Source organism: Anomaloglossus baeobatrachus, chromosome 5, assembly GCF_048569485.1.
Source record: "Anomaloglossus baeobatrachus isolate aAnoBae1 chromosome 5, aAnoBae1.hap1, whole genome shotgun sequence".
In the NCBI taxonomy this organism is placed as follows: Eukaryota; Metazoa; Chordata; class Amphibia; order Anura; family Aromobatidae; genus Anomaloglossus; species Anomaloglossus baeobatrachus.
In genome coordinates, this window is record NC_134357.1 from 391143026 (window position 1) to 391170830 (window position 27805).

The 27805-nt window shown below is 49.6% G+C and overlaps 1 protein-coding gene across 1 annotated transcript in view; it reads left to right on the plus strand.

The window, feature by feature from the left end:
- The first annotated feature begins 2336 nt into the window (after positions 1–2336).
- CDK12 (cyclin dependent kinase 12) overlaps positions 2337–27805 on the plus strand; it is a 125367-nt gene continuing 99898 nt past the window's right edge. The window contains exons 1-4 of the mRNA XM_075350127.1: positions 2337–4040; positions 6571–7434; positions 16801–16977; positions 25905–26044. Coding sequence (XP_075206242.1) covers positions 3064–4040; positions 6571–7434; positions 16801–16977; positions 25905–26044 — 2158 coding nt within the window. The 5' untranslated portion in view covers positions 2337–3063. The remainder of the gene's footprint in view (positions 4041–6570; positions 7435–16800; positions 16978–25904; positions 26045–27805) is intronic.

Sequence of the window (27805 nt, forward strand, 5' to 3'; positions counted from 1 at the left end):
TGTCAGGCGGGGTCCGGAACCTTTGGAGCGAGATGACGGGTCACCGCAGGGATTCGAGATGGTACGGACTGTCAGGATGGCAGATGGACAGCGTTCGGGGTTCGGGATTCGGCAGGACCGGATGGCGAGGCAGGCACGGCTCTACAAGAGAGATAGGTGAGTATATCACAGAGACACCAGGAGACCTGACTCCTAGCTTAAGAAACACGAAGATCAGGCCCCGCCCCCTTGGACATTAAACCCCTTTATACCCTGTACCTGTTTGCATCATTTCCTGTTAATGGACGCTGGCCCTTTAAGAAAGGGTCAATGACCGTGCGCGCGCCCTAATGCGCATGCGCGCGGCCCGAGTGCCAGAAGCCAGAGCAGGAAGCTGCGAGGAGGAAGCAGCAGGGCCGGGCTGGGGCTGAGAAGCCGACGGGCGCCGGGAGCGGGGACCAGGACGCCGGGGACGCGCCGGCAATGGATGCTGGAGTGCGGGGAGCGGCGGTGACCGGACTGAGGAACCGGGAAGCGAGGCAGGGGAGCCGGGGAGCGTGACAGGTGAGCCGGAGGGCAGCGCAGGGGACCCGGGGAGCATGACAGCGAGGCAGGAGCGGCTCTAGAAGAGAGATAGGTAAGTATACCAGCAGACGCAAGGAGACCTGACTCCTAGCTTAGGAAACACGAAGAACAGGCCCCGCCCACTTGGACATTAAACCGCTTTATACCCTGTACCTGTGTGTTCAATATCCTGTCAGTGGACGCTGGCCCTTTAAGAGAGGGTAAATGACCGCGCGCGCGCCCTAATGCGCATGCGCGAGGCCCGGGTGCCAGAAGCCAGGGCAGGGAGCGATGAATAGGAAGCAGGGGAGCCGGCCTGGAGTAGAGCTGTCGACGGGCGCCGGGAGCGGGGACCGGGCCGCCTGGGGACCGCAGGTGATGGGGGCTGGAGGCTGTGGAGCGGGGGACGCCTAACAGAGGAGCCGGGGAGCGAAGCAGGGAAGCCGGGGAGCGTGGAAGGGGACCCGGGGAGCGTGACAGTGATTATGAAATCAGGTATTTTTAATGTAAAATTAAATTCACTGTTTATTTAGTTTTTATTTAATTCTAGTTTTACTGAAGCTCTGGGGTCTTCAGCCCTTGCATCGACTATGGACAGCATGTCGCGGTAATATGTGGCTGTATGAGCAGCAGATTAGTTTCATATTCAAAACAATGAGAAATGTTTAAGCATCTTTAACCCAGATTTTGGAAAGCAAAACCTTTGGATTTAATATCTATAACCACAGTGAAATAATGAGGTGTTTTTTTTTGTTTTTTGTAAACCAGAGCATGGACTTAAAGGGGCAATTAGAGGGGTTGTCCATTGAAAACAAGTTTAGGGGATAACTTTCTGATTGGTGGGGGGCTGACCACTTGGACCCATGGGGTTAATGGAAGAAGCTGGGCGCAGCGCTCGGCAGCCCCACGGGGAATGAATGGAGCAGCGGTCAGGTGTGTGCACTGCAGATCCATGGTGAAGGGGGTATAAGATCCTCATGGTGTTGATCTCAGCAGCCATACCCCACCTATCGCTACGATATCACCTATGCCGTGGATACATTATTTGTTTTTACCAGATAATCCCTTTAAAGGGAATCTGCTGTCACCAGTTTTTGTCACCTTATATGACAACATAATGTAGAGACGGAGACCCTGATTCCAGACATGTGTCACTTAGTCACTTACTGTTTAATCAGCAGGAGATTATCATTAGACTACTTGGCCTATTCCAGGTAGTCCAGGATATTCATGAGCTCTGTATAACTGCTAGATCTGCAGCAGATAAAAAACAGATATTTTATCAAAATGACAGCAAACAGCTCAGTAAGTGACACATCACTGGAATCAGGGTCTCTGCCTCTACATTATGCTGCTCTCAGATGGGGGAGCAAAAACCTGGTGACAGATTCCCTTTAAGGCCAGGCAGCCACACTATAATAGTAACACATGCTGTGATTTTCAGACCTCGGACCTGTCCAGTCAGAACCTCCTCATTATGAGGTGGACTAATCTTTACTTTCACATGACTATTCTACTGTGAATGGAAGTGTGTGACATGTGAAGTGTCAGCAAAAATCCTGATTAAATAAAGTTCTGAAGTTCAAAAAAAAAAAAAAAAAATAGATAAGAAACCACGCTCCATCATCGCGAGAAAACCACCATGTGCCGCAAGCAGGAAATGGCATCTCGCGAGACCAGGCTGCACGGCTCGCCAGTCACAGGATGAGCAATTGTATTTGGTACGAGCTCTCGCGGTGTCAGAGAAAGAGCACGACGAGGGCTCGCGAGATTTCGACAGAGGCCGCTACCTGAGGGAAGCTCAGCTCTCGCGAGATTTGGAGGAGAAGGGGTTACACCGCTGCCTGTGGAAACGCAAGGCGGCCGTTTCTTGCGGGGAACAAACTACTTGTTCCCGCCGAGATCCCTGGAGATTCGTTCCCCGTGAGCGGCACTTTGAGAGTGGAGGAGCCCAGTGCTGTGACCGAGCACAGACGTGAGGCCGTGCTGCCAGCCGGGAGCAGGCAGGAGGCCCGCACCCCTCTGAGGGCAGACAGGCTGGAGCCTGAGGACAGGGCACTGCCAGTGCTGACACCATGGAGTAGGCTTCTATCAGCTGCCTGTAGGAGGCGCCACCCTCCCTCTACTCAGTGTCCCCACTGCACCATGGACTATGGGACTGGACCAGCCCTTGTGACCCTATGAACATCTTCAGACTGTGACCAGTTATCGGAGTGACCCCCGGACCTGCGCCTCCATCCCGTCCAGGGACCACGAGCACACGACTATATCCCAGAATCTCCTGGAAGAGCCATAACGACCCTGTTATATGGAGGGAGGGTAGCGGTCTCAGCCCCATATTTTGTGTTGGCGACACACTACCTCTATGCAGAAGTAGTGCCGTGTCTGTGAATGAGGGCAGCTGACCGGGGACGGTGCCATCTTGTAACTTGGCAGAGCTTGGCCAAGTAAACCTATTGCATTTTTGTGGGGTTCACCCCTCCCCCTCTCCCCTTTCCCCCCTTTTTTTTCGGCAGAGGAATGCCAAACCCAGTGCGGCATGGGAACAAGAAGGATAGCGGAGTGCCTGCATCTAACATGCCGCAAAGCAGTGGGAGCAGCAATAACAAAGACCGTCAGCGATTGGGCGCAAAACACAAGCGGCACAAGTCCAAGCATCTCCGAGATTCCCCGGTAACTCCTGAGGCTTTGATGCCCACGGGGACGCTGAAGCTGGTGGAGTATGACGACATTAGCTCAGACTCCGATACCTTCTCAGACGACGTCGCTTCTAAGACAGAGAAAAGAGACAGCGATGAGCGTAGAGGCAGCGACAGGAGTGAGAAGGCTCATAGATCCCGTCACCGCCATCAGCACAAGAAGGTGAAGGAGGCGGCCAAGAGTAAACAGTTGGAAAGAGAACGTAAACCTGAGAAAAGCCAGGAGATCACTGCGAGCAAGGTGATGACCTCAAAGGAAAGGACGTCAGGCGCGACCAAACGTATAGTTGAGGAACCAGAAGAGCATGGACGCGGCTCAAAGTCTGGCAACAAAGAGATCAGAGTGACAAAAATGCATCGAGAAAAATCCCGTAGAGAGAGGGAGCTTAAATCGGGACACAAGGAGCGAACTAAAAGCCACCGCAAAAAGGACTCCTCTAAGCGTTACAAAACCTCTGACAGTCCCAAGAGGAAAGGGCCACGTAGGAAATATGGCAGCAGCCCAAAACAGGACGACAGTCATTCTGATGATTCGGGTGGGCAGGACTATGATGGAAGCCCATCTCGTTCACACGGCTCCAGTAACTACATTGAGCCTTCTGCTTATCAGACTAATACGCGTTCCCCCAGCCCCTATAGCAGGAGACAGCGTTCTGTCAGCCCCTACAGGAGGAGATCATCCAGCTACGAAAGAGGAAGTGGCTCCTACAGTGGTAGATCTCCCAGTCCATACGGACGAAGGCGGTCCAGTAGTCCTTTTGTTTCCAAGCGCTCAGTCAGCCGGAGTCCTTTGCCCAGGTGACTCTTTCTAGCTTATTTTGCTTGTTTTAGTCTATTTTTCTGCAGTTTCATTTGAAGATGTCATGTTTATAAGTGTAGTAACTTACAGGACAGGACGTCGCCCAAAGAAAGCCAGAGAGGCCCAGTCCGTGGGGTGGAATGGGTGTGCAATATTGGGGCACGTGGACAATGTAGAGGAAGGTCTCTGTTAGTGTAGAGCTGCTTTTCTGTGAGAAGTATTGTTGGTGGTGTAGAGAGTGGGACCAAGATTTCCAGCTCCAGATAAGAGGTGTGGCAGGCGGTTGGCTTTCCCTGGGTTGTCCTATTACGGACAATTATGGTTCATCCAGACAAATGCCTTAGTAGGGGCTCCCACCATTGGGACGCACACCTCTTCCCAGAATGCGGTCCCCGTGTGTGACTGGGGCTGCAGTACGTGCGTTGATCTCTCCATTTACTTCCGCGGGAGTAAATGTGTTTTGCTTGGAGTTGAGCAATAGGATTTGCATGGATCCAGTGGCCACATCAGTACTGCATGGCAGTCAGAGGAGTGCGCAAACTTCCTACTGCCGTCCGGCCTCCTGGGCACCTCTTCTGGTTACTAGGTCCACAATGCCATGACTTTGTGGCACATCATCAATTAATCAGAAGAGGCGCCAAGGATGCCGGGAGATGGTGTCCGTTGGCCGTGGAATACTGACGTGGCTGCTGGATCAGGGTTCTGCAAGTCGTTTTGCTCAACTCCATCTTGACTAATTGAAGACCTCACAATGACCATTGCACACTTCGGAGCGGGGGGGACACCCTTTCTGGAGATGGGTTCTAGCCCCAGAGGTAGATATGTCATAAATGTCTGCTGGGAGACAACCTTTTAATTTTAGTAGATACAAAAGCCAATATGCACCAGACCCATGAGCGGTTCTGGGTACATATTGCTAATCCCTGCCTAACAGTCCCTGTATACACTAGCGTAGATAAAGAGATCTTTAGAAAAAGTATATCTAAAGATCTTATATTGTATGTTAATGAGCGCAGGGACTAGTCTCAAGGGCGTTACTTCCCCGACTAGTCTGCTTTCTTAGCATGTTAGGACACCCACAGGGGCGTGCTAACATGCTACTTGATACCTATTGCTCAGTGTAATCAGCGGTGACGAGCGTACCTGTGTCCATTATCACCTCCACAGACGCGGGGTTTTGGCTCAATGCGCTTCCCCACCCTCACTTCTGGTCATGCGCACTATGAAGCCGGGTGTATGCATCCCGCCTTCAGAGAGGTTTAGTGCGCATGACTGGAAGTGCTGGGGACTTCTGATTATGCGCACTGACCCTAAACCCGGCGTCTGAGGCGATGACAACAGACACAGGTACACGCATCATCGCTGATGACGCTGGGCAGTGGTCATTGAGTAGCATGTTAGCACGCCCCTGAGGCCCTGGGAAAACAATGGAAGCGGTAAAGCAGGTTGGCACTGTATGTGCAATGTGTCTTTGTATATATTTTTTTCTTTTGATTATGTATACTATAGACTGCAGGTAAATGTCTGTTACCCATAGAGGAAAAAAAAAGTTTGGCATAGTCAAATTGGAGAGGACTTATAAACTCTAGAACTCGCCATATGGCTTGTGGATGCAGTGGTGCTCTACTTATAGAACCTGTCAGCACGATTTTGCATGTTCCAGTAAAGGCATGGCCCTAATGGCGCTGTTATACTGATTGAATTCACTCTGGTTTGTGGTTTATATTTTAATCTGCTTTTTAAGTTTTTGTGTAGTAAGATTTAGGTGCACAGGGGCGGACGTTGGGTAGGGTCTACGGCTCCGGCCCCAGCCCCTCCGCCTGCTCCCGTGTCGCTGCTTTGTGAGTAGCCTCACATCTGGTTGAGAGTTTGTATTGGCGCTGTCCTTGTCGCTGGCAGCCCTTGTGCACATTGATCTCCTAGTGGTCTTCAATAAAATGGCACTGGTTGCGGCTCATGCGCAGATTGAGACTTTGGCTCAGACATCTTTAGAGATTTAATTGAGCCAAGATCTCAATCTGCCCATTTTATTGGTGACGGCATGGAGATCAATCTGTACAAGCGCAAACTTTCAAACTATCTTGGCCTTCACCTAGATAGAATGTGTTTTTATTTATTTATTTATTTTTTTTACAATGGGACCCTATGGGCAATGATTGCGACTGCTCCGTGCGGTGTCATGCTTTGTAGCTTTATCGTTTGACAATAGTGAGGTCTTTTAGTGGCTTGCTGCGATTTTCTCAAAAATAATTGTGAATCTGTCTTTTGATGTTCAAGTAAGGCTGGTTTCACACATCCGGCTGTTTGATTCGGCGCACTCCAGTACAGTGTATACAGTACAATGGCAGCGCGACAAGCGTCGTTCACATCCGGTCATGTGACCGGAGCATGTGACCTGGAAGTTGCGGCGCTGCCATTGTACTGTATACACTGTACCGGTGTGCGCCAAATCCGGCAAACCAACTAAAAGCCAGATGTGTAACCCCTTTTGTCTTTTGCTTGCTATTAATAACTTTCCTTTCATTACAGAAAGTCCGTCAAATCCCGAAGCAGGAGTCCCATATACTCGAGGAAGTCATCATCTTCCCGCAAGAAGCAGAAGTCTCAGTCTCGAAGTCGCCATTCCAGTATTTCACCTGCTCGATTGCCGTTAAACTCCAGTCTAGGTGCGGAGCTTAGCCGCAAGAAGAAAGAGCGAGCGTTAGCTGCCGCAGCAGCAAGTAGAGATTCCAAGGGTAGTCCGTTAATAAAAAGAGAGACTGGTGATGGGAAGGGACTGTCCATGATGGATGCCAAAAAGATAACCAAAATTCTTAAAATGGAAAAATCTGTTTCTGATACAGAACTGTCACTTGCAGCAAATGCGGACAAGACCATATCTGTTTCCATTAAGACAGAAGAGATTGAAAAGAAACCTTTGATATCAACTAAGGATACCAAAACTCAAGGAGTAAAAGAAAATAAATGTCCTCCTATCAAAGAGGAAGTTGTAACGCCAAAAGAGGCAGTGACGGACAAAGAGAAGGAAAAGGAGACTCCTCCCCCTTTGCCTCTTTTGAAGTCTCCCCTGCCTCCTTTACCCACATGTTCACCGCCTCCTCCCCTACCACCTCTTCCTCCTTCATCTGTTGCTTCTCAGCTGCCTCCTCCACCTTTACCTCCTCCACCCACATTGACATTCCTGAACCTTCCTTCCATTGTGGCTGCTTCAGTGACTCCCATCAGTCACACTCGGGCATCAACTGCGTCCGTTCAGGCAAATTCCCAGTCTCCATCAAGGTCCAATACGAAATCACAGCCACATGTTAACTTTGTTATCCCACACTTGAAAACCTCCACACTTCCTCCATTGCCGCTCCCGCCATTATTACTAGGAGAAGATGACATGGAAAGGTGAGTTTATAGATATACATATCTAGAAAGTGTCTTCTTGTATTGTAGACCTAGCGCTTTTATGGCTGTCACCATTAATACACAAGATTTATTTTTTTGCTAAAAATTGTATCAGAGGTGGCTGTTTACCTAGGCAATGGGCAGTAAACACCAGAATTAAAAAGCCTTCTAATCTTAGAGATGATTTTTATTAACAAGTAAATGGCAAAGTTACAATTTTTTTCAAACAATTTTAACCATTGAACAAATTGCAAAGCGTTTATAATGCAGTCCCCTAATATTTTATTGTGTCCCAAAATTGACTTCGTTGTAAGTTGTAGATTTTAGGCCCTGTGCGCACCCTGTGGAATTGCTACGGATTTGCTGCAGAAAATGTGGCTAGCATTTCTGCAGTCAGTCCCCAGCAAAACCTATGGGTATAAAAAAAAATGCTGTGCGCACACTGCATTTTTTTTTTTGTTTTTTTTTTTTTTTTATATACCTGCGGATTCTTTTCCGCAGGTACCTGCGGTTTTTGCCATAGATAATGATGAAAAACCGCATGTAGATTTCGTTGCGGTGTTGGTGCGTTTTTTTATCGCAGGTGCGGGATTCTTTCACAGGGTCCGGATTTTCTTCAAGAAAGTCATTTTCTAGTGCGCACGTTGCCTTAAAGTGCAACTCCCATGTCTTGTAGCGGCTGCACTGATCACAGGAGAGCAGCTTAAAGAAAATCAATCGCCAGGATTTTCCTATGTAGACAGTGCCAGTATAGCACTGGCTTTAATCATGCTGATTCTATACATACCTTAAGGCAAATGCGCACACTGCTGTTTTTGCAGATCTCCAAAATGCCGCGTTTTGGGCTGAAAACGCACAAAATGCACCCGCGGTAAAAACGCACCACATTTTTGGCTGCGTTTTGCTGCATCTTTTCAATGCATTGCATGGGTGGAAAAATGCAGGAAAACGCAGAAAAGAATTGACCTGTCCATTTTTTTTTCTCCGCTCAAAAACGCTGCTAAACAAAACAGCACTGTGCGGACAACAAAAATGAAATCTCATAGACTTTGCTGGGGAAGCAAAGTCATGCAGTTTTGAGCCCAAAAGCGTGGTAACAAAACCGCAGCGTGCGCCCATAGCCTTATGCGGGCGTCACACGGTACGATCTATCGTGCGATTGCACGAGCGATCGTACCCGCCCCCGTCGTTTGTGCGTCACGGGCAATTAGTTGCCCGTGGCGCACAAAGTTGTTAAACCGCCGTCACACGTACTTACCTGCTGAGCGACCTCGCTGTGGGCGGCGAACGTCCACTTCCTGAAGGCGTCACAGCGACGTCACACAGCGGCCGGCCAATAGAAGCAGAGGCACCATCACATGTCTCAACGCTGGCAGGAAACTAGCCAGGTCTTTCACCGGGAAGGAACAACCACTGGAAGGGCAGTCTCCAGTCAAGGAAAACGCCTATGCCAAACATGGTATCCATCCACAGACAGCTGTTTCGGGGTATTTGCCCCCTCATCATTGTGGAGTAGGAATCTGGCTAGTGAGAGCAATGCCTAGTAAAAGACTACATAAGCAAGGATGATTGACTTTAGGGAGATCAACATCCAGCACCACGGAGACACCTTCACGTGCTTCTCAACGCAGTGATTCTAGAACAAGGCCCCCTGGGAAAATATGCAAAACAGGACTGCTGCGGAAACACCATCACATGTCTCAACGCTGGCAGGAAACTAGCCAGGTCTTTCACATTGCTCCCACTAGTTTCCTACTCCACACTGATGAGGGGCAAATACCCCGAAACAGCTGTCTGTGGATGGATACCATGTTTTGGCATAGGCGGTTTCCTTCACTTGAGACTGCCCTTCCCGTGGTTGTTCCTTCCCGGTGAAAGACCTGGCTAGTGATGGTGTCTCCGTGGTGCTGGATGTTGATCTCTCTAAGGTCAATCATCCTTGCTTAAATAGATGCGGAGGGGCGGAGATGAGCGGGCCGTAACATCCCGCCCACCTCCTTCCTTCCGCATAGCCGGCGGGAGCCGCGAGACGCAGGAAAGCTGTGTTCATCGTTCCCGGGGTGTCAGAGGGATGTGTGCTGCCCCAGGTACGATGAACAACCAGCGCAAAGAAAATTAATGACTTTTTTTAAAAATAAACTATGTGTCAACGATACACGATTTGCGAACGTTCTGCGTCGCTCGTAGGTGTCACACGGGACGACGTCGTAAACTATGCCGGATGTGCGTCACAAAAACCGTACCCCCGACGACATATCGCAGGATGGCTTGTCTCGTCCCGCATTAGTTGTCAGATTGGATTTATAGTTACAGAAATGTACATCTTTTTGATTGGCAGCAGCTGCCTAATAGCTAATATGTGGGTCAGGTTTTGCCATCTATTCCTGCCCCTGTCTGCTGCTTGGCCTCTAGATGCTAGACTATATGGGCTCCTTCCGGGTAGGTGTCATTTCTGTCACATGATAGGGGTGTGTTAACGCCCTGTCACACACAGAGATAAATCTGCGGCAGATCTGTGGTTGCAGTGAAATTGTGGACAATCAGTGGCAGGTTTGTGGCTGTGTACAAATGGAACAATATGTCCATGATTTCACTGCAACCACAGATCTGCCAAAGATTTATCTCTGTGTGTGACGGGGCCTTAAGATTCTGAAAGCAGGCATACTTGTTCTAGAAAGTGCCGATGCTTGGTTGATGAAATATCTAATCAAATTTGCAGAATTGCACTGCACTTTCATTGACATAGGCCTTTGTGGGGTCGGATCCTCTGCGTTTCTTCCTCCTTCTGGCGCTTCCCCCTTTTCTTTGAGTATCGCGCCGCTGATGGTGTTGTTGGAGGCGCAAACATTGCCACAGTAATTCTCTTCATTAAAACGGCTCTGGTGTCTGTGCATGCACGATCTCCAGCGCCATATTATTGAACACAGTATGATGAAGACTGAGTGGCAGGGAGTGTGCGCAGATGTTTAAAAAAAAAAAAGTAAAAATAACCTTTTTGATTTCTTCACTGGCTCATTGGGATGGAGTGACTTAGATGTGCGCCGCAAATGCTTATTTTTTGTTATCTACTATGCCTGCAGCACACAAATTTGTGCACAATCCTTCTAATGTTGCTCAAATCAAGGTGTTAACAAGATTGGAGAAATTATCACGGTTGTTTCCAGCTCTCCAGATCCCATTATGTCTCCATACTCTGTCCATACACATTTAGTTAAATGTCCGGCAATCTGTTTATGGGTGCAGGGGCATCCGGATTGTCTTGGGCAGGTAGCAGGAGCAGTTATAGTTTGGATATGTTGGATTTCTCTGTGCCTGGTGTGAAGCTATATTAAAAGGGCTTAAAAGCGACATGGCCAGCGTGCCAAACATGTATACTTGGGTGAATGTGCTTGTCAGTGAGGCAGCGAGATGAGCGAACCCGAGATCTGGTGTTCAGTGTTCGTACCAAACACAAACGTTACAAAAAAAAAAAATCAGAGTTCGGGTGCTTTACCTATGCAAACCACTCTACAAGCATTGCTGTGCTCGGGTATGCTTGTTGCTCAGACCACTGTTAAGGCCCCGTCACACTAAACAACATCGCTAGCAACATCGCTTCTAACGAACAACTTTTGTGACGTAGCAGCGATGTTGCTAGTGATGTTGCTTAGTGTGACATCCAGCAACAACCCGGCCCCTGCTGTGAGGTCGTTGGTTGTTGCTGAATGTCCTGGGCCACTTTTTAGTTGTTGCTGTCCCGCTGTGAAGCGCACATCGCTGTGTGTGACAGCGACAGAGCAACAACTGAATGTGCAGTGAGCAGGGAGCCGGCTTCTGCGGACTCTGGTAACCACAGTAAACATCGAGTAACCAAGAAGCCCTTACCTTGGTTACCCGATATTTACCTTCGTTACCAGCCTCCGCCGCTCTCAGCTGTCAGTGCCGGCTCCTGCTCCTTGCACGTGTAGCTGCAGCACACATCGGGTAATTAACCCTATGTGTACTGTAGCTAGGAGAGCAGGGAGCCAGCGCTAAGCAGTGTGCGCGGCTGCCTGCTCTCTGCACATGTAGCTGCAGTACACATCGGGTAATTAACCCCATGTGTACTGTAGCTAGGAGAGCAGGGAGCCAGCGCTAAGTGGTGTGCGCTGGTAACCAAGGTAAATATCGGGTTGGTTACCCGATATTTACTTTAGTTACCAAGCGCAGCATCGCTTCCACGCGGCGCTGGGGGCTGGTCACTGGTTGCTGGTGAGCTCACCAGCAACTCGTGTAGCCATGCTCCAGCGATCCCTGCCAGGTCAGGTTGCTGGTGGGATCGCTGGAGCGTCGCAGTGGGACAGCTCACCAGCAACCTCCTAGCAACTTACCAGCGATCCCTATCAGGTTGGATCATTTTTGGGATCGCTGGTAAGTTTAGTGTGACTGGGCCTTTAGTCGCTTGTAGTGTTTGACTGGTGCACACTAGGGGGGGAACAGCATTATCAGATGTAGTGTGCACCAAACAAAAAAAAACAAATGTAAAAACCCCATCCCCGGAAAGGATCGGTTTATGGCTGGTTGCATGTAGGTGGAGACCCGAACTGCCCAGTTAGTTATTTCCATTGTAGTTCCGATCCCAATCCGAACTTTATCAAAAGTCTATCTAGAACCCGCCGAGCATAACTTCGAGTCCGCTCATCTCTACTAGTGATGGAATGGTGCGCAGCCCTCTTCTGCATAGTCATCTATGTACATACTAGTGACTACCTTTTGTGAGATGCTAAGTGGCATCTTCAGTTGCTATTTCCTAAATGTGATACTGATAAGGCATGATGACATGATGCTGTTTTATTTATTATGCATTGCTTATATAGTGCTATCATATTCCGCAGTGCTTTACAAACATCACTATAGCCATTGGGGCTCATTCTAGATTCTTTGGAGTGTAGGAGGAAACCCACACAAATATGGGGAGAACATGAAAATTCCTTGCAGGTGTTGTTCATGATGGGATTTGAAACCAGGACCCCAGTGCTGGGAAGCTACAGTGCTAACCACTGAGCCACCGTACTGTAAAGAGCAGTCTAAAGTGAAGGGAACCTGTCAGTTCCCATGTGCATTCTGAGCTATAAGCAGTGTGTTGTGTGGCCTAGTAACCCCTTCCTACCCATCCCTGTGTTGTAATATTGTGGAAGATGAAAGTAATTATTACTTGCATATTCCTAATGTAAATGAGGGTCTCTAGCCCCATGGGCGTCACATCGCCCTGTGCATGTATTCCGTGGTATCACGCCCATGGATACCATCGATTTACATGTGCGACGTCACCATCAGCGTCTTCAGATCCCGCACATGCGCACTTACCATTCCCGCCGCCGTCATCAGGGTGCTCGCTTCTCTGCTTCAGATGTGATCTGTGCAGGAGTCTTCTGAGCATGCACAGTGTGCGTCTAAAGCAGAGAAGCGAGCACCCTGATGACGGCAGCAGGAATGGTAAGTGCGCACGCGCGGGATCTGAAGACGCTGATGGTGACGTCGCACATGTAAATCCATGGTATCACACCCAGAGGGGCGTGATACCACGGAATACATGAAAACGCCCACAGGGCGATGTGACAGCCGTGGGGCTAGAGACCCTCATTTACATTGGGAATATGCAAGTAATAAAACGTTTATTACTTTCATATTCCACAATATTACAACACAGGGATGGGTAGGAAGGGGTTACTAGGCCACACAACACACTGCTTATAGCTCAGAATGCATATGGGACCTGACAGGTTCCCTTTAACCCCTTTACAACCAAAGATGTACTAGTACGTCCTTGGTCCCCCTCCCTCCAGTAACCGTGGGCTCTGATGGCGAGCCCGCGGTATTCCCTGCACATATCTGCTAATCTGATCGCAAATACTGACAGCGCGATTTTAAATGGCCGCGGCTGAGATTGTGCCGTTCTCCACTGCCATCAGTGGCCGTATGACGTGATCATGGGGAGCCGATGGTTGCCATGGTAGCTCAGTCATCTGATGATGCCTAACGCTATCTTGACGTATTTCCTGTCAGTCGACCGAGCGCCGGATGTCACAGAAACACTGCATTTTCCTGATCAGAGTTGTACAGCTCTGATCAACAGAAATGTACAAGCGATCAGACTGCTTATCCATAAAGGGGACTAGTAAAACGAAGGGAAACAAAAATAAAAAACAAAGTTCTTAAAATATGAAAAAATAAACCCTAAAAGTTCAAATCACCCCCCATTATCTCCATTGAAAATAAAACCGTTTAAAAAAAAAAATATATATATATATATATATATATTTGCTGTGTTCAGAAATTCCTGATCTATCAAAATATAAAATCAATTACTTTGATTGGTACATGGCGTGGCGAGAAAAAATTAAATTACAATTTTTGTTTGCCACAAAATGTTTTAAAAATGCAATAACAGGTGATCAAACGTATAGCATCTGCACAAAAATAGTATAATTAAAATCGTCAGCTCAAGATGCAAAAAATAAGCAGTCACTGAGCCTCGGATCCCGAAAAATGAGAACATGGCGCCTAAAGCGCGACTCATTTTTGTACACTTTTTTTTTTTTTTTTTTATATAACCCCTTTGATTAAAAGTATACATGTTTGGTATCTACGAACTCTTACCGACCTGAGGCATCATATGGACACATCCGTTTTACCATGTAGTGAATATGGTGAATAAAATATCCCAAAAACAATTGTGCAATCGCACAAGTTGGAAAATTTTCCTGTTTTTCCAGTACACTATATGGTAAAACTAATGATTTATTTTGAAAGTACAACTTGCCCCGCAAAAGACAAGCCCTTGTATGGCAAGATTGACAGAAAAATAAAAAAGCTAGGGCTCTCGGAAGAAGGGGAGGAAAAAACGAAAGAAAAAACAAAAAAATCACCCTGGTGTGAAGGGGTTAAGCATGCCACCATATTTTCTGGAACTCTAGCGGTTTTACAGAGGGCTGTGGAGCACAAGCTGTAAAGTGCTCAGCAGTGAAGTTGTCAGATGTGGCTCATGCTCGGGCGCATTAGTCACTTAGCAGTGAATCTACTGTGGAGAGCAAGCCTCTGTCATTCTGTCATGATTAATGGTGCTTATGCATAAAAATGGCTTAAATCTACTGTGCCTGAAAGCCAAAAGAAGTAAAGGGTTTTTCCAAAAATAACTTTTCTATTCTGTAATCTTGCAGAGGTTAAAGTTACCAAACTGATCTCTACTATCTCAGTGCTGTCTCTGCTGCAGTTTCTGGTCTTTGTTGAGAACTTGCATCAGAAACATCATCCATGCTCATGTGACCACTGCAGCCAGTCACTGGACCTTGCAGTCTCATGTCGATTATCTCCACATTGCTGTTGTCATCATGTGATGCAGTCATGATGCCACTGATGTAGTATTTGCAGGAGCGCAGGGCCCAGCAGTGAAAAAACCACTTTCTAGTAACTTCTGTAAGCTCATGGTATAAAACTCCTTTATTGGGAAACCCCATGGTGTTTAGATGGTAGTGAAACCCCTTTTATCTAGATTGACGCTTACACTTATTTCAGCCCAGTTTGATTATGCATTTGTCATCTAGTTGTCTGCTAGGTTTCATATTCAGTTATGGCCGAAAGTGTTCCAGAAAATGAAGTATTTTTCTCTGGAAATAATTGCAATTATACATTTTGTGATACACAAGTTTATTTCCTTTTGTGTGTATTGGAACAACATAAAAAACAAAGTGGGAAAAAAAAAGGCAAATTGGACATATCGCTCAAAACCCCGAAAATGGGCCGGACAAAATTGTTTGCACTCTCAACTTAACCCCTTCAGCCCCCGGGCACTTTCCGTTTTTGCTTTTTGCTCCCCTTCTTCCGAGAGCCGTAACTTTTTTTATTTTTTTTTTATTTTTCTGTCAATCTTGCCATATGAGGGCTTGTTTTTTGCGGGGCGAGTTGTACTTTTAAATGAAACCCATAAGTTTTACCATATAGTGTACTGAAAACTGCAAAAAAAGTGTGATCGTACAATAATTTTTGGGATATTTTATTCAGTGTTCACTATATGGTAAAACTGATGTATCTATGTGATGCCTGAGGTCAGTGTGAGTTTGTAGACCCCAAACATGAATAGGTTTTCTTGTATCTAAGGGGTTAAAAAAAAATTCACAAGCTTGTCCAAAAAAAGGGGCGCACGTTTTGCGCCATTTTCCAAAACCCGTAGCATTCTCATTTTTCGGGATCTATGGCTCAGTGATGGCTTATTTTTTGCGTCTCGAGCTGACGTTTTTAGTGGTACCATTTTTGCGCAGATGCTAGGTTTTGATCGCCTGTTATTGCATTTTGCGCAAAATTTGTAGCGACCAAAAAACGTAATTTTGGAATTTTTATGCTGCTACGCCGTTTATTGATCAGACTAATTGATTTTATATTTTGATCGTGCATTTCTGAGCGCGGCGATACAAAATGTGTAATTTTTAATCCTTTAATTTTCAATGGGGTGAAAGGGGGGTGATTTGAACTTTTTTAGTTTTTGTTTTTTTTTAAATTTTGTTAAAACTTTTTATTTTTATTTTCCTAGTCCCCCTAGGGGGCTATAGCGATCAGCAATTTGATCGCTCTGCCATATCTGCTGATCACAGCTAAAGATCTGAGAACCGCAGATTTGGTGCTTTACTTTCAATGCCGGCTGTATTCCGGCATTGAGAGGAAGTGACTCATGTTAGCTACAGGCGTCATCACATGACCCGGTGCTACCGTGACAACCACTGAAAGTCACGTGGTCATGTCACGTGACTTCCAATGGGGGAGGGGTAAGTCACTGTCATGGCGGCGTGCATATACATCTCGCTGCCAGATTTTGGCAGCGAGACGTAAGGGGTTAATGGCCGTGGGTGGAAGCGATTCCACCCGCGACTAGCAGGCACACACGTCAGCTGTTGAAAAACAGCTGATATGTGCGCGGATCGCCGCGGCCTGCCCATGGCAGGGGGCGGGGATTAAGTGCACACGATGCACGACGTATCCAGTACGTCATGGGTCGTTAAGGGGTTAAAGGGAATCTGTCAGGTTTTTGTATGTAAGCTGAAGGCAGCATTCTTGGAAGGGTTAACATAGAAAACTCAGGGTTGCCTGTCTTGTCAGACTCCATCAGTTGTTTATTTGGTATGTTTGTTTAAGCAGAAGGACAGTTATTGCTAGAGTCACAAATTCAGAAGCACTAAAATCTGCCCCCCCCCCTCCTGTGATTGACACCTCACTGTCAATGTACAATCTTTATAGAGAGCCTGGAACAATTCCAAGGGTGCCAACACTTTTGTCCATGACAGTTTGTGTTATCCTGAGAACTCTGATTTGTGCCGTTGGTTGAGTTCTGTATAACGAAATTCTCCTTTTTCACAGTCTTGTGGAAATTATCCCTTCCAAACCCGTCAAGAGGAATAAGGAGCAAAGGCCTCGTCATCTTCTCACTGATCTCCCACTGCCTCCTGAACTACTAGGAGGCGATCCATCTCCTCCAGATTCTCCAGAGCCAAAAGCGGCAACACCTCCTCAGCAGCCTCTGAGGAAGAGGCCAAAGTAAGTCTGTAATATCCACTGTAAGTCTTATCAAAATTAGTCACAGCGATATGTGGACACTGGGTGAGAAAAATAAGTCCTTATAGAATCCTATGGTAAATATGTCCTGCACTATATACCGTATTTTTCGCTTTATAAGACGCACCCCAAATTTAGACATTAAAAAAAAAAGGTAAAAAAAAGAAAAATGGGGTCCTTCTTATAGTCCGGTGTTCTCTTACCGGAGGGGGGCAGCAGTGGTGGTGAAGCGGGGTCACAGGAGGCACAGGTTGTGCTGGCAGGCGCGGCGGGTCAGTGGCAGTGGGGTCCGTGGTGGCAGGAGCCGTGGGGTCCGTGGTGGCAGGAGCCGTGGGGTCCGTGGTGGCGGCAGCAGCGGTGGCGGGTGAGCCGTGCAGCAGGCCGGTGCAGTGAGTGTCCGCGGTCCCGGTTCAGTGGTAGCAGCGGCGGCGGCGACGGCTCAGTGGTGGAGCAGATGGATTCGGTGTTTTCCCAGTGTGTCCGCGGTTCCGATTCAAGTAATGGCGCCCGGAGTGACGCATTTGCAGATGAAGCTCTCATCCAAGAGCTCCACCGGCGCCATCATTTGAAAGTGGGACCGCGGACAACTGGTAACATGCTGCACAGCCGCCCGCCCCGCACGCACAGAGTGGCAGCCAGCAGGCTGCCCGCCAACCCTGCGTACAAGCCGCCGGGTACCTGTGCTTGCGTGCGGGCGGCAGCCGGGTGCCAGTGTGCGGGCGGCAGCCGGGTGCCAGTGTGCGGGAGGCAGCCGGGTGCCAGTGTGCGGGCGGCAGCCGGGTGCCAGTGTGCGGGCGGCAGCCGGGTGCCAGTGTGCGGGCGGCAGCCGGGTGCCGCCCGCACGGGCACCCGACTGCCGCTCGCACACAGCACCCGGCTGCCGCCCGCACACAGCACCCGGCTGCCGCCCGCACACAGCACCCGGCTGCCGGCTGCCACCGCACGCAAGCACGGGTACCCGGCTGCTTGCATGCAGCCACAGGCGCCCGGCCGCCCGATTGCCTCAGACAGGACCCCCCCCCCCCAGGTACCGCTTTATAAGACATACCCCCCCCCCATTTTCCTCCCAAATTTTTGGTAGGAAAAGTGCGTCTTAATTACTGTATTTTTCGCTTTATATCAGCTATCAGCACTGTGGTTGTACTAAAAGTTATCTGTATCTTGGCAAAATGTCTTCCGGTTGTTTGTGGTTGGGACATTGAGCACCAAGCTCACGTCCTGGATTTATTGGCTGATTATATGATCTGGTGTACCTTAGGTCGAGCTCACATGTCCAGTAATCATCCTTTAGAACAGATCCAGCAGAGATCTGTTGGTCACACAAGCTGTGCAAACAACTTTTTTGTCCGTTTTTTGGAAAAATTAATTTCTGCCGGATCGTTTTTTAAAAATGGGAGTCTATGGAGAACGGATCCATTAACGGATTGCTAATTATCTTCAATTTGAAACAGATCCAGTAAGCAAAAAACACGGATCCTTTTAGAAATGAAAGAAAAACAGATGGCTAAATAGCAATCCGATAACAGATCCATTTTCCATAGACTCCCATGTTAAAATAAATAAATGGTTCCTCGAGAAATCCTGTTTTTTGTCGCTCCATTGGGAGACCCAGACAATTGGGTGTATAGCTATGCCTCCGGAGGCCACACAAAGTATTACACTAAAAGTGTAAAGCCCCTCCCCCTCTGCCTATACACCCCCCGTGCTCCCACGGGCTCCTCAGTTTTCATGCTTTGTGCGAAGGAGGCAGACATCCACGCATAGCTCCACAGCTTAGTCAGCAGCAGCTGCTGACTATGTCGGATGGAAGAAAAGAGGGCCCATAACAGGGCCCCCAGCATGCTCCCTTCTCACCCCACTCTTGTCGGCGGTGTTGTTAAGGTTGAGGTATCCATTGCGGGTACGGAGGCTGGAGCCCACATGCTGTTTTTCCTTCCCCATCCCCTTTAGGGCTCTGGGTGAAGTGGGATCCTAATCGGTCTCCAGGCACTGAGACCGTGCTCCATCCACAGCTCCTGGGGACTCTGCTGGATAAGGAGCCGAGTATCGTCAGGGACAAGGCCCTGCTACTTTGAGGTACTCTGTGTCCCCGTGGGGACCGCGCACAGAAACACTCCAGCATTGCTGGGTGTGTTAGTGCGCCGGGGACCGCAGCGCTGGCCGCGCTTGTGCCATCACACACTGCAGCGTGGCTGGGTGTGTTAGTTTACTGGGGACTACCGCGCTGACCGCGCGCTGCCATTTCACACTGCAGCGCGGCTGGGAATGTTAGTACGCCGGAGACTACCGCGCCGACCGTGCTTATACGCCGGCCACGCTTATAACTTTAGTCCCCGGCTTTTGCGGCCTAGTCTCACTCTTTTCCCGCCCCCAGGCCTGCCAGTCAGGGGAAGGGCGGGACGCTGTACAGGACGTCAGCACTGAGGGCTGGAACATGCTTTGCATACTCCACCCCCCTCACTGCACAGTGGGGCACCAGATTCCCGCACTTTCTAGGGCAACCCAGGCAGGGATTCTGGTGACCACACAACCGCTTTGAGCGGGCGGTAAGCAGCACCTGAGGTGCTGGCCCCACTAGTGCAGAAGTGTACTTATAGATTATATGATTATAGGCTATACTTTACACTGTATGGTGCACGGTTGATTTTTGGCTATATACCCTCCTGGATTGCTCAGAGGAGACAACAGCATGTCGTCCGCAAAAAGCAAGGGTGCCAAAGCACAGGCTTACTATGCTGCCTGCGCCGCATGTACGGCTATACTACCGGCAGGTTCCACTGACCCTCATTGTGTGCAATGTTCGGCCCCTGTGGCACTTACTCAGCCGGAGCCTCTGCTAAGGGTGGCCCAGGGGGAACCACCTGCTAACACTGTCCAGGTGACAGGGACGGAGTTTGCAGTTTTTACTGAAAGACTTTCTGAGACTATGGCTAAGATACTAGAAGCCTTGCAGTCCAGACCGGTATCTCAGACCATGGGCACTGTGGAATCATTGCTCCCTGGTCCCCCTCAGTTGGAACAACAATGTCCTCCCGGGGTGTCTCATAGATCCCAGGGTGAGGTCTCTGACACGGACCGCAGCCCCAGACCGCCTAAGCGAGCTCGCTGGGAAATTCCCTCGACATCATCACATTGTTCAGGGTCTCAGCGGGAGGACTCTCTGTATGATGAAGCGGAGGTAGCTGATCAGGATTCTGATCCTGAGGCCGCTCTCAACCTTGATACTCCTGATGGGGACGCTATAGTGAATGATCTTATCGCGTCCATCAATCAAATGTTGGATATTTCTCCCTCAGCTCCTCCAGTAGAGGAGTCAGCTTCTCAGCAGGAGAAATTCCGTTTCAGGTTTCCCAAGCGTACAACGAGTATGTTTCTGGACCACTCTGACTTCAGAGAGGCAGTCCAGAAACACCGAGCTTGTCCAGATAAGCGTTTTTCCAAGCGCCTTAAGGATACACGTTATCCCTTCCCCCCTGACGTGGTCAAGGGCTGGACTCTGTGTCCCAAGGTGGATCCTCCAATCTCCAGACTGGCGGCTAGATCCATAGTTGCAGTTGAAGATGGGGCTTCACTCAAGGATGCCACTGACAGACAGATGGAGCTCTGGTTGAAATCCATCTATGAAGCTATCGGTGCGTCTTTTGCTCCAGCATTCGCAGCCGTATGGGCACTCCAAGCTATCTCAGCGGGTCAAGCGCAAATTGACGCACTCACACGTACGTCTGCGCCGCAAGTGGCGTCCATAACCTCACAAACGTCGGCATTTGCGTCCTACGCTATTAATGCTGTCCTGGACTCTGCGAGCCGTACGGCGGTTGCAGCCGACAATTCGGTGGCAATACGCAGGGCCTTGTGGCTACGGGAATGGAAGGCAGATTCGGCTTCCAAAAAGTGCTTAACCAGTTTGCCATTTTCTGGCGACCGTTTGTTTGGTGAGAGATTGGATGAAATCATCAAACAATCCAAGGGAAAGGAAACATCCTTACCCCAGGCCAAACCAAACATACCCCAACAGAGGAGGGGACAGTCGAGGTTTCGGTCCTTTCGGGGTGCGGGCAGGTCCCAATTCTCCTCGTCCAAAAGGCCTCAGAAGGATCAGAGGAACTCCGATTCATGGCGGTCTAAGTCACGCCCTAAAAAGACCGCCGGAGGTGCCACTACCAAGGCGGCTTCCTCATGACTTACGGCCTCCTCACACCGCATCCTCGGTCGGTGGCAGGCTCTCCCGCTTTTGCGACACCTGGCTGCCACAGGTAAAAGACCGTTGGGTGAGAGACATTCTGTCTCACGGTTACAGGATAGAGTTCAGCTCTCGTCCTCCGACTCGATTCTTCAGAACATCTCCGCCTCCCGAGCGAGCCGATGCTCTTCTGCAGGCGGTGGGCACTCTGAAGGCAGAAGGAGTGGTGGTCTCGGTTCCTCTTCAGCAACAGGGTCACGGTTTTTACTCCAACCTGTTTGTGGTTCCAAAGAAGGACGGGTCTTTCCGTCCTGTCCTGGACCTAAAACTGCTCAACAAACACGTAAAGACCAGGCAGTTCCGGATGGAATCCCTCCGCTCCGTCATCGCCTCAATGTCCCAAGGAGATTTCCTTGCATCGATCGATCGATATCAAAGATGCTTATCTCCACGTACCGATTGCTCCAGAGCATCAGCGCTTCCTGCGCTTCGCCATAGGAGACGAACACCTTCAGTTCGCGGCACTGCCGTTCGGCCTGGCGACAGCCCCACGGGTTTTCACCAAGGTCATGGCTACAGTAGTTGCGGTCCTCCACTCTCAGGGTCACTCGGTGATCCCTTACTTAGACGATCTGCTGGTCAAGGCTCCCTCTCAAGAGGCATGCCAACACAGCCTCAACGCTACTCTGGAGACTCTCCAGAGTTTCGGGTGGATCATCAATTTTCCAAAGTCAAATCTGACACCGGTCCAATCGCTGACATATCTTGGCATGGAGTTTCATACCCTCTCAGCGATGGTGATGCTCCCGCTGAACAAACAGCGGTCACTGCAGACAGGGTTGCAATCTCTCCTTCAAGGTCAGTCACACCCCTTGAGGCGCCTCATGCACTTCCTGGGGAAGATGGTGGCAGCAATGGAGGCAGTCCCTTTCGCGCAGTTTCACCTGCGTCCTCTTCAATGGGACATCCTACGCAAATGGGACAGGAAGCCGACGTCCCTCGACAGGAACGTCTCCCTCTCTCAGGCGACCAAAGCTTCCCTTCGGTGGTGGCTTCTTCCCACTTCATTATCGAAGGGGAAATCCTTCCTACCCCCATCCTGGGCGGTGGTCACGACGGACGCGAGTCTGTCAGGGTGGGGAGCAGTCTTTCTCCACCACAGGGCTCAGGGTACGTGGACTCAGCAAGAGTCCTCACTTCAGATCAATGTTCTGGAGATCAGGGCAGTGTATCTTGCCCTAAAAGCGTTCCAGCAGTGGCTGGAAGGCAAGCAGATCCGAATTCAGTCGGACAACTCCACAGCGGTGGCTTACATCAACCACCAAGGCGGAACACGCAGTCGGCAAGCCTTCCAGGAAGTCCGGCGGATTTTGATGTGGGTGGAAGCCACGGCCTCCACCATCTCCGCAGTTCACATCCCGGGCGTGGAAAACTGGGAAGCAGACTTTCTCAGTCGCCAGGGCATGGACGCAGGGGAATGGTCCCTTCACCCGGACGTGTTTCAGGAGATCTGTTGCCGCTGGGGGATGCCGGACGTCGACCTAATGGCGTCCCGGCACAACAACAAGGTCACGGCATTCATGGCACGATCTCACGATCACAGAGCTCTGGCGGCAGACGCCTTAGTTCAGGATTGGTCGCAGTTTCAACTCCCTTATGTGTTTCCTCCTCTGGCACTGTTGCCCAGAGTGTTACGCAAGATCAGGGCCGACTGCCGCCGCGCCATCCTCGTCGCTCCAGACTGGCCGAGGAGGTCGTGGTACCCGGATCTGTGGCATCTCACGGTCGGCCAACCGTGGGCACTACCAGACCGACCAGACTTGCTGTCTCAAGGGCCGTTTTTCCATCTGAATTCTGCGGCCCTCAACCTGACTGTGTGGCCATTGAGTCCTGGATCTTAGCGTCTTCAGGATTATCTCAAGAGGTCATTGCCACTATGAGACAGGCTAGGAAACCAACGTCCGCCAAGATCTACCACAGGACGTGGAAAATATTCCTGTCGTGGTGCTCTGCTCAGGGTTTTTCTCCCTGGCCATTTGCCTTGCCCACTTTTCTGTCCTTTCTTCAATCCGGATTGGAAAAGGGTTTGTCGCTCGGCTCCCTTAAGGGACAAGTCTCTGCGCTCTCTGTGTTTTTTCAGAAGCGTCTGGCCAGACTTCCACAGGTACGCACGTTCCTGCAGGGGGTCTGTCACATCGTCCCTCCTTACAAGCGTCCGTTAGAACCCTGGGATCTGAACAGGGTGCTGATGGTTCTTCAGAAACCACCGTTCGAGCCAATGAGGGATATTTCTCTCGCACGCCTTTCGCAGAAAGTGGTTTTCCTAGTAGCAGTCACTTCACTTCGGAGAGTGTCTGAGCTAGCAGCGTTGTCATGCAAAGCCCCTTTCCTGGTGTTTCACCAGGACAAGGTGGTTCTGCGTCCGGTTCCGGAATTTCTCCCTAAGGTGGTATCCCCCTTTCATCTCAATCAGGATATCTCCTTACCCTCTTTTTGTCCTCATCCAGTTCACCAATGTGAAAAGGATTTGCACTTGTTAGATCTGGTGAGAGCACTCAGATTCTACATTTCTCGTACGGCGCCCCTGCGCCGCTCGGATGCACTCTTTGTCCTTGTCGCTGGCCAGCGTAAAGGGACACAAGCTTCCAAATCAACCCTGGCTCGGTGGATCAAGGAACCAATTCTCAAAGCTTATTGTTCCTCGGGGCTTCCGGTTCCCTCAGGGCTGAAGGCCCATTCTACCAGGGCCGTGGGAGCGTCCTGGGCCTTGCGGCACCAGGCTACGGCTCAGCAGGTGTGTCAGGCAGCTACCTGGTCGAGCCTGCACACTTTCACGAAACACTATCAGGTGCATACCTATGCTTCGGCAGATGCCAGCCTAGGTAGGCGAGTCCTTCAGGCGGCGGTTGCCCACCTGTAGGACGGAGCCGTTACGGCTCTATTATGAGGTATTATTTACCCACCCAGGGACTGCTTTTGGACGTCCCAATTGTCTGGGTCTCCCAATGGAGCGACAAAGAAGGGAATTTTGTTTACTTACCGTAAATTCCTTTTCTTCTAGCTCCAATTGGGAGACCCAGCACCCGCCCCTGTTTTTTTGTGTACACATGTTGTTCATGTTGAATGGTTTTCAGTTCTCCGATATTCCTTCGGATTGAATTTACTTTAAACCAGTTTATAATTTTTTCCTCCTTCTTGCTTTTGCACCAAAACTGAGGAGCCCGTGGGAGCACGGGGGGTGTATAGGCAGAGGGGGAGGGGCTTTACACTTTTAGTGTAATACTTTGTGTGGCCTCCGGAGGCATAGCTATACACCCAATTGTCTGGGTCTCCCAATTGGAGCTAGAAGAAAAGGAATTTACGGTAAGTAAACAAAATTCCCTTCTTTCCAAATGGACAAAAGTTGTTGGCAAAAAAAAAAAAGTTATGCAAACGGATTGCTGCTGGATCCGTTCTAAGAGATGATTAATGGACGTGTGAACTTAAGGCTGCTTTACACGTAGCGACGACGCTAACGAGATATGGTTGGGGTCACAGAATTCGTGACGCACATCTGGCCTCGTTAGCGTCGTCGTTGCGTGTGACACTTACGAGCGACCGCTAACGATCCCAATACTCACAAAATCGTTGATTGTTGACACGTTATTCATTTTCCAAATATCGTTGCTGGTGCTGGACGCAGGTTGTTCGTTGTTCCTGAGGCAGCACACATCGCTATGTGTGACACCCTGGGAGCGACGAACAGCGTATTTGCGTCCTCCGGCGACGAGGTGGGAGTGACGTTCATGCGGCTCCTCTCCGCCCCTCCGCTTCTATTGGTGGCCTGCTGTGTGACGTCGCTGTGACGCTACACGAACCGACCCCTTAAAAAAAGAGGCTGTTCGCCAGCCACAGCGATGTCGCTAGGAAGGTAAGTTCGTGTGACGCGTACCTGTGATATTGTTCGCCATGGACAGCGATTTGCCCGTGATGCACACTAGCGATGTCGCTGCGTGTAAAGCGGCCTTTAGTCTTAGGCGGGCTTTGCACGTTGCGATATCGGTAACAATGTGTTACCGACGCTGCAGCGATAGTCCCCGCCCCCGTCGCAGATGCAATATCTTGTGATTGGTGCCGTAGCGAACATTATCGCTACGGCAGCTTCACATGCACTCACCTGCCCTGCGACGTCGCTCTGGCCGGCGACCCGCCTCCTTACTAAGGGGGCGGGTCGTGCGGTGTCATAGCGACGTCACACGGCAGTCAGCCAATAGCAGCGGAGGGGCGGAGATGAGCGGGACGTAAACATCCCGCCCACCTCCTTCCTTCCGCATAGTCAGCCGGGACGCAGGTAGATGTTCCTCGCTCCAGCAGCTTCACACACAGCGATGTGTGCTGCCGCACGAGGAACAACATCGTACCGTCGCAGCAGCAGCAGCATTATGAAAATGTCGGACCCTACACCGATCATACGATAACGACGCTTTTGCGCTCGTTAATTGTATGTAAAAGGCTTTACACACTACGATGTCGACAGTGACGCCGGATGTGAGTCACTTTCGATTTTACCCCACCGACATCGCACCTGCGATGTCGTAGTGTGCAAAGTACCCTTTACTGTGCTACATGAATATTGAGGAAACATTACAAATTGTCATCTTAACAATGCAGATCATTTCTTTCTTCAAAAATGATTCAGTCTAGATATTCATATTTATGGTCTTCCATGCATTCTCTATTTGTATGGCAGAATTTGCTGCCCCCGCTATGGTGAAAGACAGCAGAAAGAAATCGATTGGGGTAAGCGATGTGTCGACAAGTTTGATATTATTGGCATCATTGGAGAAGGGACCTATGGACAAGTGTATAAAGCCAAGGACAAAGACACTGGTAAGTAATGTGTAGAGAATGCAAAATAGAGATCCCTAATACCTAAAGGTATTATTAGTGAGTCTGTTATATAAAACGGAACCTTTCCAATCCCCTGTCTACTACTAAAAAGGTGTGGGTGCAGATTTGTTTTATTTTAATATGGCAAGATATTTTATGCACCATGCCAAAACTACCATGTTTATGAAATGTAATTTTATTCTACAGCATTGCATAAAGCAGGAAAAGTTCCTGCACAGATCATCTAAATATGCAACCCTGCAAGTAATAGACATCCTACATAAAGGTCCTACTGTAACAGTGAGTTTATGTAGCCTGTGAAATCCTACCCAAAGAGGTATGATTAGAAGATGGCAGGTAAGTCTAGTTTCAGGAAAGAAACTAGATCTGCCTCATTCGCAAATGTGACAATGCAGGATCAAGTGTGCGCTCACATTTGTGTATAAATCTGATGTGTACTATCTGTTTTATTTGGGGCAGTGCTTATCATTTTTGATTTTTTTTTTTTTTTTTTTTTTTTTTTTTTTTTTTCTTCTCCCCCTCATGCCAATTCAGCATGAGAAAAAAAATTGCTGCTCTCAGATCACGCGCAGCCATACAACTCTATGGGTGCTTGTAAATCATCGGACTGTACTCATATGAGATTAGTCTAGTCTCTCCTTTCTTTATCGTTCCTATGGGAGACCCAGACCATGGGTGTATAGCTACTGCCCCCGGAGGACACACAAAGTTACTACACTCAAAACGTGTAGCTCCTCCCTCCTAGCATATACACCCCCTGCTAGCCAGTTCTAGCCAGTTTCTTGCTTTGTGTCAGGAGGATCCACACACACACATGCATCCCTTTTTGATTTTTCATTTTTTACAAAGATTTGGCGTACGGCTATACCGAGCTCCTAACCACTGTGGCCCCTCAGCATGGGGGCTCATTAATGGTCCCTCCAGCTGCTCCGGTTTTGGTGGCTGACCCCCATAGGATTCCTATTTCCAGGGGTCGGCTGTCCCGGCATCTGCTGAGCATGCAGTTCCCCTCTCAGGGCGTTTTCTGCTCGCTCGGCCAAGCTCACAAGGGACTCTCCTTCTGGGCTCAGACCCCGTTCTCCTGACAGGGAGACGCAGGGTCCCCTGTCCTCCCCGTCCCGCAGCTCCGATTACGAGCTGATTCACCGGACGAGGAAGATGTCTCTACCGCGGACACGGACGCTACTTTATGTACATTGATCCGTCCGTAGGTGACGCAGATGCGAATGATTGGCTTGCGTCCATTATTCTTGTGTCCGCCTGATCAGGGGAGTATTCCCCGCTGGCAGAAAGGCACAGTTTACCTTTAGCAGGTCAAGGAGTGTGTTACTTAACCACTCCAGTTTTCAGGCCGCTGCGTCCAAGCCCACAGCCTATCCTGCAGACCCCACAGCGGGGTTCTGCTGCCTGTCTCCCCCTCCCTTCAGAGAGGGTAGCCACTCCGGTCTAGACTGCCCGGTTAGTTGTATCAGTGGCTGACGGCACCTCTATAGGATTCTACCGTACATTAATTTTGTACTGGACCTCACTCCGCTCTGAGATGAAGCGTGTTTCTGAGGACTGTGTTTCCCCTGTCCACCCATGGTGGTCAAGAAGTGGGCTCATTCACTTCAGGTGGCTCAGCCCGGACCGTTATGTCAGTGGCTGATGGCTCCTCACTTAAGGTTCTGCGGTCCGCCCGGTTGTCCTTTGGGCCAAGTCGGTATGGGAACGGCAGGAGCTTGTTCTCCTCAGCTTACA